A 10776-nucleotide genomic window follows, 5' to 3' on the forward strand; every position below is an offset into this window, starting at 1 on the left:
AAATGTTGTTTGGAGAGATATTTTCCGCTCTTAAGACTCAGGAGATGTATTTATAACGACAAATTCCTCTTTCTGTGTGACCTGTCACCTAAGTACTGCACTACCTTTACAAGTAGTCTTCAATTTGTTGTCTTAGATGTTTATGAAAGATTATATATCTTAATAAAGCAGGAAAATGAATTTCAAGATAATCAATGTCTTCCATTCACCAATTCCTTCCAGATACAAGAAGAACCTGAAGGCATTCTACATCGTGCACCCGACGTTCTGGACCAAGATGATGACCTGGTGGTTCACGACCTTCATGGCGCCGGCCATCAAAACCAAGGTGCACTCGCTGCCCGGCGTCGAACACCTGTACTCCGCCATCGCCAAGGATCAGCTGGAAATCCCGGCCTACATCACCGAGTACGATATGGCGGTTGGTATTTTGTCTTTTCCAAATGGGGTTGAACAGTCAAACTGACATTGAGCTTTGCTTCTTTTCAGACGAATGGAATCCACTACTTCCAACCGGTCACCAACACGTCATCGCCCGCGTCCTAAAGGGAAGATGGATTTCCCACCGAGAAAACAATCATCCAACTCCTCAGCGGCATCTTCGAGAGAAGGTCATCCCTCATCCTCATATGAATGCACATTCTCGCCAACTTTCCCTTCCGCCCTCGTCGACGCACTAAATTAGCCATATTTCATTCATACACACACATGCAAAACATTTCGGCGTACGTCATTTTTCATGAAAACCTTCATGGCTGTATGTGTGACTGGCATTGGTCAATCATCGAGAGAAGTTCTCACCCTGTTCTAAACGAAACAAATGATGAAATCTTTCTGCTTCCTTTCCACCGGTTGAATACGAAGAAGGCGCGTATTGTACTATTATTACTCAAAAAAAAAAAATATTTAGAGCTAATTCGGATCGAGAGTGGACCGAGGGAAGCCTCACAAATCAATCTAATCGGGCAGACGACGGAAGCGCTGAAGGCGAACGAGACTTGTAGCTAACAGAATTAAGTAAATGAGATATACTATTCTTAACGTTTTACGGAGAAAAATGATTATAAAAAAACAAACAACAAAAAGGTATATACAATTTAACAAGACATAGCATCTTATTTGCTATTGGAGAAACAAAAGAAAACAAGGGTTAATTAACTAATAATGGATTTAAACACAACACACAACTTTGTTATAGAGTTAGAGAGAGGTAGAGAAAAAGAGAAAGAGTATTTAAGTGCGTAGGAGTGCAGCCAAAGAGAAACAAAAATGTTATTTAGATGAGCACCCGCCCTATGCCAGAGCATTAGAAACCCGAAAGTAGTAAAAACAGCAAAAGCAACAGCAACCGAAACCCCCCGGATGAACAATATCGTAGAGGAAACTAATGCTGCTATGCGGCTTTTTTGTAGTGGCGAATGCTTGATTTAGTCGCGCGCGATAGCCAGATGCAAGCAAATCGGAAGCATTGTAATACACACACTAACAAGACAAATCCCCTTACGAGCACTCAGTTCTAGGAGACACTCAGTGTAGGTCAGACAGAGGTCCTGAAAACAATGGACGAAGCCAACGCGAAACCCAAGCAAAACGTAACTTGGCGATACGCTAGTTTGTGAAATATACACATGTAGAAGAGGAAAAACCAAAAAAAAAATCGAATCCTTAAAATTACGAAGCAATTTCTTGAAAAGAAGCCATTTTTTAGAGAAGCCATTCTGTGAGTTTGTTGTTAAAGCTAATCGGAGAAGTTGAGAGAGAGAGCGGGAGAGACGGGAGTAGCGAGAGCGGAGAATTAGATAGATATATGCGGGTAAAGGGAGTAGCTCATTCGTTGTTCGAGGGGATCCCATGCGATGCGATGGGACGTTCTTAGTAGCAAGTTTAATGTTTAACGAGGCGCATGCAATGAGTTACAGGGGGAGAGAAGAGTTTGCGAAAAGCTGTGGTTGCACGACGTAGTGGAATGCTTTGTGGAATGTTCAAAACTGACCTGTCGACAAGCTTTTGAGAGCTGTCAGAATAATTCAAAATCGCAGTATTGCAGGAATGAGTACTTCTGAAAGACTTGCGGATAGGTGTGATAAGGAGTTGAGATGCAGTGTATATTTGTTGATTGCAACTCAAATGTGTTTCAGAACACCCCAAAAAGTTTAAGATATTTTTAACAACTGTACATAAGTTAATGCTACAATAAATAACTCAGTAATTTTTCAACATGGTATCCATCCTTTTAAGCTTAAGACAGAGAAAAGATGGCCTTTCAAAAAGTATCAGCAGTTTTAAAAATATCTTCTACCAGACCAACAGGCCTAAAATAAATATGGAGTTGCTGCGGGCTTTTTCCAGCGAATTATTTTAAAATTCCTCCGCGAATTAATCAGTAATATCTTCAGGAATCATCACTTTGATGTATTTTGAGAGTTATTGCAGAAAATTCATCGGAGAATTCCTCCATTGAGTATCATAGGAATATTTCCATGAACTATTCCAGGAATTTCAATATCAAATAAGCAGAGGGGCATATAGTTCCAGTAACAATGAAAAACTAAGCAAACGGGAAGAGACAGATGGCAAGTCAGTCTAGTAAAGTTTTTCGAGCAATGAAGTTGTGCTGGAATTACTCCTGGAGCAATTCGAATGATGCAGCCATTAAATTGGCTTGTGGCGGTTCCTTCCTCCGGACACTACAATGGCACAGTTGGTGTGAGTTGAAGTGTTTTCTGTTGTATTTGGCATTCCAGTGTTATGAAAAGAGATGTTGATATTGGAAACTCTTGGTTTCGTTGTTTTTAAAAGTGAATTAATGTTCGTTATGTTATGTTGTGATTTGTTATGTGGTGATGTATTTGACAATGCAATGCATGAACTTCCCTAAGAGAATAAATCAATTCCCCCGAGAGGGTAAATCAATGAATCATTGAAGGTAACTTTTTCGGTTCTCACCGCATCCAAACAAAGGCGCCACTGTATATGGGATTTAACATTGTGACAGCATTTCTGTTTTGTCAAACACACAAGGCTACGGTGACGCTTTCCATGTTTTTCATAGCGGCCGTTTTAGTTATTTTATTAATCCATTCCCCTGAGAGTAAAGGTAAAGTAATTCCCCCGAGAAAAGAATGTAATTCCCCCGAGAGCGTAAAATAATTTCCCCGAGAGGGTAAATCCATTCCCTTAAGAGGGTAAAGCAATTCCTCCAAGAAGGTAATATAATTCCCCCGAGAGGGTAAAGTAATTCCCCCGAGAGGATAAATCAACTCCTCCGAGAGGGCAAATCAATTCCCTCGAGAGGGGATGAGGACAACAGAAGGGCATATAGTTCCAGTAACAATGAGAAACTAAGCATACGCGAATAGACAAACGACACGTCAGTCTTGTAAAGAGTTTCGCGCGATGAAGTTGTGGTGGATTTGCTCCTGATGCAATTCGGCCAATCCAACCATTAAATTTTGCTTGTGCCGGTTCCTTCTTCCGGACACTACACTCTTGAGGGAATTATTCCCATATTTATCCAGGAATACTAGAATATAATGCTTATAGGAAATCCAGAAATAATTTCTAAATAAGTTCTTGAAGGAACACTCACAGGAAATCATAGAGCAGAAATTCTTCCATAAGAAATCCTAGTGGAACTTCTGGGTTACCTTTGGGAAGAACTCCTGGGAAATCTTGCGAAGCTTTTGAAGGTACTCCTAACAGAACTTCTGGAAAAAAAACTACTCGGGGAACTGCTGGAGCAAATCCTAGAGAAGCTTCCTAGGGTATTTCAGGAAAAACTTCTGGTGGAACTCCTAAAACTTTTAGGGGACCTACAGAAGCGGCCGAAGGAATTCAAGAAGAATCTTCCAGAGCTATCATAAGAACTTTCATTGGAACCTCTGGATAAACTCCTAGCAAAACTTTCGGAGCTGCTCATGGGAAACTTTAGGAGGAACTTCCAGAGGAATTCTTAATGAAATTTGCGGATGAACATTCAGAAGGTATCTGCTTCCAGAGGAACTCCTAGGGAAATTTCCAGAGGAATTCATGCGACACTCAGAGGAATTTTCAAAGAAATCCTAAGGGAACTCCTAGAGGAGCTTCTGGAGGAACTTGTGGAGTGATTTTTAGAGGAGCTTCCGGAGAAATTCCAGAATGAATTCTTATAGATGAATTACTAGTGCAACTTCCAGAGTAACTCCTTTCGGAACTTCTGGAAGAAAACTTAGGAACTCCTAGCGGAACTTCCGGAGAATCTCCTTGCAAAACTTCCGGAATGACTCCTAAGAAATGTGCCGAGGGACTGTTAAGAAAACTTGTGGGAGAACTCTTAGAATAACTTCCGGAAGATCTCGTAGATGAACTCCCCTAAAGAAACTTCCAAGAGAACTCTAGATCTGGAGAAACTTGTACAGGAATCTCCGGAGAAACTTCAGGAATAATTTCTAGGATGAACTTCCAGAAGAACTTCCAGAAAAACTTCCGGAAGACCTACCAGGAGAACTTCCGGAAGAACTCCTAGTGTAACGTCCGGAGAAACTACTACAGGAGCTTCAGGAGGAAATCCTAGAGGAGCTTACAAAGGAACCATCAGAAGAACTCCTAGGAGCTATCGGAAGATTCTCTTAGTGGAACTAAGTAACTCCTGGGAAAACTTGGGGAGGATCTTGTAGACGATCTTCCGGAGGAATTTTTTAAAAGCTTGGGGAGAAACAATTAGGGGAACTTGGGGAGGAACTTTTAATGAAACTCCAGAGGCGGAGGAACTTAAGAAGTGGAGAAACTCTTTGAAAGCTTGGGGAGGAACATTTAGGCGAACTTGCGGAGGAACTCCTGGGTAACTTCCGTTGTATTTCGCTGAAAAAATCAGTCGATTTTCCGAAGAAATTTTTAGAGTTATTCCTAGAGTAACTTCCATAGGAACTCCTAGCGAAACTTCCAAAACAACTGCTAGAGGAGTTTCTGGAGAAATTCCTAGAGAAACTTCCAGGAGAAATCGTTGAGAAACTTCCGGAAGACCTTCTATAGTACTTGCTGGAAGAACCCCTAGGAGAAATTTTGGAAGATTCCAAAAGAAGTTTCGAGATAAATTTTGCAGCAACTTCCAGAAGAGTTTTCTAGATGCAATTGAACGAGAACTTTCAGAAGATCACCACGAGAAACTCCTAGTGAAAGTTTCGGAAAAAAGATCGGCGATTTTTTAGGTGATCTGCTATAGGCACATCCAGAGAAACTTCTATAATACTTTCTGAAAGAAAAAAAAAAAAAAGTTTCTACAGAAACTTCCGGAGAAACTCCTACCAGAACAAGAGGTGTTCATAGAGGAACTTCCTTAGGAACTCCTACGGAAAATTCCGGAAAAACTTCTCAAGAAGCTACTGGCGAAATTCCTAGAGGACCTTTGAGAGGAATTTCCAGGAGAAATCGTTGAGAAACTTCCGAAAAAACTTCTAGAGGACTTTCTGGAAGAACTCCTAGAAGATTTTCTGGAATATTCCAGAAGAAGCTTCGGGATAAGCTTTACAGCAACTTCCAGAAGAGTTCTCTAGATGAAATTCAACGAGAACTTTCAGAAGATCATCTACAGAAACTCGTAGTGAAACTTCCGGAAGAAATTCGGGAATCTTTACAGCTTCTAGAAGAGCTTCAAGAGGAACTATCAGAGGAGTTTTTGGGTGATCTGCTATGGGAACGTTCAGAGGAAGTTCTGTAATACTTTCTCAACGAACTCGTACAGGAACTTCCGGAGGGACTCCTACAAGATACTATAACACAAGTTCAAAAGAACAGAAGGTCGAAAGACAAAAGATCGGAAAAACAAAAGGTTGAAGAACAAAAAAGAAGGGATAAAAGTCGAAAACCTTGTTTCAAAGAAGGTAAAATTTACCACCAAGCAAAACATTTTCGAACTTTTGTCTTTTTGTCTTTCGACCTTTTGTCCTTTCCACGTTTTGTCTTTTGACCTTTTGTTCATAAACCCTTCTACATAATCATCCGGAGGAACTAGCGGTAGAACTCCTAAGGAAACTTCCGAAGGAAATTTTAAAGTAACTTACAGGAAAACCCTAGTAAAAATTCCCAGAAGAACTTTTAGTGCAACGTCCAGACAAATTTCTATAGGAGCTTTTGGTGTAAACTCTTAGAAGAACTTCCGGAAGAACTCCTAGATGAACTTCCGGAAGACACCCTAAAGAAACATCCAGAAGAACTCCAGAGCTGGCGAACTTCTGAAGGAACTCGTACAGGGACATCCACAGGAACTTCTGGACGAAATTCTAGGATGAACTTCCAGAAGAACTAAGAAAAACTTCCGGAAGCACTTCTAGTGCAACGGCCGGAGCTTCTGGTGGAACTCCTAAAGTTGTCCTACGTCTTACAGCTTACAGAAGAACTTTTGGAAGAGTTCCTAGTGGAATTACTGGAGAATGTCTTAGTGAAACTTCCGGAGTAACTCCGGGGAAAACTTGTGGAGGAACTTCTAGATGATCTTTCGAAGGAAATCATTCAAAACTTGGGGAGGAACATTTAGGGGTTCTTGAGGAAGAACTTCTAGTGGAACTCCAGAAGTTGATAATTTTTTGGAGGAACTCCTGGTAGAACTTTCGGAATGAACTTTTAAAAGAACTTCTGAAGGAACTTCAAGCGAATCTTCCTTGAACTCTGAGGAAAACTTACGGAAAAACTCCATGTGGAGCTTCTGGAACAATTCTTAGAGGAACTTCCAGTAGAAATTCTTGAAAAACTTCCGGAAGAACTTCTAAAGGACTTCTGGATGATCCCAGAAAAAGTTTCGGGATAAACTTCACAGCAACTTTCAGATGAGTTCTCTAGATTGAATTCAATGAAAACTTTTGGAAGATCGCCTGGAGAACCTCCTGGTGAATCTTCCGGAAAAAAATCGTAGATTTTTTTTTTTTATTATTTTATCTTTATTAAGGAGACTTTCAGCCAGTGGCTGGTTCGTCTCCGGGAGATTTTTAGGAAGAACTTCTAGAGGAGCTTCTAGAGGAACTATCAGAGGGTTTTCAGGGTTTTCTGCTATAGGAACGTCTAGAGGAACTTCTGTAACACTTTCGGAAAGAAATCCTACAAGAACGGGAAGTATTTCTAAAGGAACTTCCATAGAAACTCCTAGGGAAAATTCCTGAAGAACTTTTAAAGGAGCTACTCATGAAATTCCTAGAGGAACTTTCTGGAGGAATCCTTGAGAAACCTCCGGAAGAACTTCTAAAGGACCTGTTGAAAGAACTCCTAGAAGAATTTCTGGAAGATTCCAGAAGAATTTTCGGGATAAACTTTACAGCAACTTCCAGAAGAGTTCTCTAGATGAAATTCAACGAGATGTTTCGGAAGATCACCTGGAAAAAATCATAGTGCAACTTCTGTAATATTTTTTTAAAGAACTTTCACATGAACTTCCGGAGGAACTCTTTCAGTAACTTTAGGAGGAACTTCTACAGGAACTTCCGGAGGAACTTCTTCAAGAATCTATGACAAAAGATCGAAAGGATAGAAGGTTGAAAGACAAAAGGTTGAAAAAGCAAGAGGTTGAAGAATAAAAAAGGCACAAAAGATCGAAAATCTTTTTTCAAAAAAGGAAAAATTTCCCCCAAGCAACAAATGTTTGGCCTTTTTTTCTTTCCACGTCTTGTCTTTCGACCTTTTGTTCATAAACCCTCCTACAGAAACTACCGGAATAACTCCTAAGGGAACTTCCGGAAGAAATTCTCCACGTAGGAACTTCCAAAAGAACTTTTAGTGGAACGTCCAGACAAACTTCTACATGAACTTTTGGTGGAATGTCCGAAACTTCTGGAAGAGCTTCCGGATCTTGTATCATGATACAACTCTGTAGTCTAAACAAGGCATTTAATTAAAAAAAAACATTTTTGTCCGTTTTTGAGATTTTAACACATCCCTTCATCTCAACACAAATTATGGGTGTATTTTGTTTTCCGTGTCTCTTTCTACATGTCAGATGGGAACAACCCCAGTGTTAAAAAGTTAAACCCCTGTGACGTTTTTTGTTGACTAAGTGAACGTCAAACATGATCAAGAGTGTCAAGGTTCAAATGTGAACCCAATTTTTCAATTGAACGAAGTTCAATTATTATAAAGTCGTTATTTAAACGAGAAAATTTGCCACAATAGTAACAAAAACAATTTCTATCGAGTTATTGAATAGAAACTAGATTTTATCAAACATTTTACGATCCTATTTCTAAGGGTATTGTCAAAAGGTTTCATGGAGAACTCAAAGGTTCTCGTAGCATTCATAACGTACTCCTTTGTATATCCCGAGGCTCTAAGTGCTGTCTATAATATTCCAAGGTACTTTTTGGGGAGGTCCAATAATTTCAAAGGTGTTCAAAAAATCTTATATGTAATTGTTTTGTTCATGAGTCTGAGAGCTTGTAATGGAAATTCTTAGAAGTTTTCCCGTCAACCAGTGCATTTTTGAATTAGTTTCTAGAGTTTCTAGGATGTTACCATATTGTATTTTAATATTGACTTTTCAAAAACACAAAACTGTAGTAAAAACAACTGAGCAAGATTTTGAGATAATCTCAAACGTAATTCTGAAATGATTCAATGCACAATTTTGAAAGAATTCCAATCGAAAATATGAGAGAAACCCGAGCAGAATTCTCAGATAATCCCAAGCATGATACTGTTAGATTACTAAGTGAAATCCTGTTAGAACCCCAAACAAGATTACGTGAGAATCTCAAGCGGGATTTTGAAGGAATTTTGAGCGGAATTCTGTGAGAATCTTTTGTGGGATTTTGTACGACTACCTAATGGGAACCTGTTTGATTCAATCAGAATCCCAAGTGAGATTCTGTGACTATCCCAAGCGGGATGATGTGAGAATCCCATGCGAGTTTATGGACAAAGTTCGGAAAAACAAAACGTCAGAAGAACAAAGATGAAAGTTGAATCTCAAAAAGGATTCTGAAAAACTCCAGATGTAATTTTAGCAGTCAATAATTTGAAAGTCTGGATAAAATTCCGTATGAATGATTATTCTGCTTTCTTCGTTCATATATTTTGCTTAATTTCCAGTGTATAAATATTTTGTGCAGTATTTAATTCTTATAAAAGTGTTCTGAACTTGACGAACATTCACCAAAGAAGCAATCATACATACCTAGCAATTAAGCAAACCATTTTCTCCCACTTGTACTCATGCCGTATCGTAGTGAAGGCGAGGAACGAATTGTTTGTTAAAAAACGCGAAAACCCAATTTGTCTTTCTCGAAACCGTTGTTCTGTTGCTATTGTTTAAAGCAAAAAAAAAATCGATGAAAAATCATGTAATTATATAGCCAAACACAAATGTAAGTGATCCCCGAGGAAAAGTTCAACGCAATGAACGGAAAACAAAATTCTAACCTAGACAAAGAAAAACACGCGTCCTTTTGTAGGCGTATTATGAAAGTCACCACCCCAACAAGGGAGCATTTTAGTCGGAGTGCTTTTTCGCTGTTCTATATTTCCGTTCCAATCGATCAGTGGTTGAATTCTAAAGTTCGTAGGGTTATATACGTGTAAAATACAAAAATAAACAATCGGAAAAAATCACGGCTTCCTTTGTACTAACCAAAGAGAGTGATAACAAGTAGCTAAAAAAACTCACTCGAAGCGAAGCAAAACCTAAAACTAAAAGAAAACGTTTTCCTCAAACTTTTTTCTTCTCTAGTGTCTATGTGTTATCTTGAAAAGACTTGTTTAAATTTTTAGGAGATTATAGGTTAAATTTAAGCGAAAGCAGCAATTGCTAACATTTATTGTTCGATTATTATTATTGATATTGTAATTATATACTAGTGGTAGCCGCCCGCTAACAAAACAGGTGGACGAACAGTTATGAACTTGAAAAAAAAAATGCACCGGCAACGCTAAGAGCAGCAGTTGCTTTTTTCACGCTGGTCAAAAACCGTTACGCGAAGAACTGTTGCAAATCAAATAAATTTAACAAAACCAAAAGAACAAAAATCGTGTTGTAAAGTATTGTTGAACAATTATTTAGTGACAAGAAAAAAGAAACACCCAAAAAAACAAGTACTTTGTATAGGAAGAGAAAATCGAAAGTGTGGAGACCGAAGAACAACAACAGCAAATAACAATAAGGAAAATTCAAAGTTAGGATAGTGGCTGATCAGCCTCAGTAAGATAGTTGACGCGATTGATTAGTTTGGTAAGAGATAAAACTTCACAAGTATTCTGATTTCGGAAAATAAAGCAAAAGTCGATAAGAATGTAAAAATAGTTGTTTTCACTTGTTGCATAATTTGCGGGGTTGCATTGTCCGAAAGGCTGTCCTTGTGTTTATACCAAACCATTCCCAGCGAAACTACGACAGTTGTCTACTGAGTTTTTTTTTTACTTTTTGAGTGCTTTAATGATTTGCATCGTTTCCCTTTAATCCTACCTCGTATCTCGATGGTTTTATGTCTTTTTACAAGCGACTGTGAGGTTAACATGTCGACCCATTAAAATCACGCTGGTAATCACTTACCACCACGCATTCAAAAAAAAACGGCTTCAATTGCTGCAATACTTTCTTTTTTAAATTTCTAAAGTGCAATTAACAAATATCAAAAAAAAAAACTTGACTATAGCACTCAAAACACATACACCAGTGGCCGTTGCAATAAAAGTGACACCATTTCATTAGCAGCGCTTTTGTATGGAACTGATATCAGAATGTGATGATATCTCCCCGGGGGCTTATCAAATCTAATTGCGGAAACAAGATATTGGGCGCACAATCGATCCGTTCCAAGTGGC

The 10776-nt window shown here is 38.9% G+C and overlaps 1 protein-coding gene across 1 annotated transcript in view; it reads left to right on the top strand.

The window, feature by feature from the left end:
• Positions 1-2237, top strand: part of LOC5578974 (protein GDAP2 homolog) — a gene marked incomplete in the record, with an annotated part of 352509 nt that extends 350272 nt beyond the window's left edge. Inside the window, 2 exon segments of the mRNA XM_021841532.1 lie at positions 223-421; positions 490-2237. Of these exon segments, the coding sequence (XP_021697224.1) occupies positions 223-421; positions 490-546 (256 nt within the window).
• Between the last annotated feature and the right edge of the window lie 8539 nt (positions 2238-10776).

The sequence above is a fragment of the Aedes aegypti genome, chromosome 2, assembly GCF_002204515.2.
Source record: "Aedes aegypti strain LVP_AGWG chromosome 2, AaegL5.0 Primary Assembly, whole genome shotgun sequence".
In the NCBI taxonomy this organism is placed as follows: domain Eukaryota; kingdom Metazoa; phylum Arthropoda; class Insecta; order Diptera; family Culicidae; genus Aedes; species Aedes aegypti.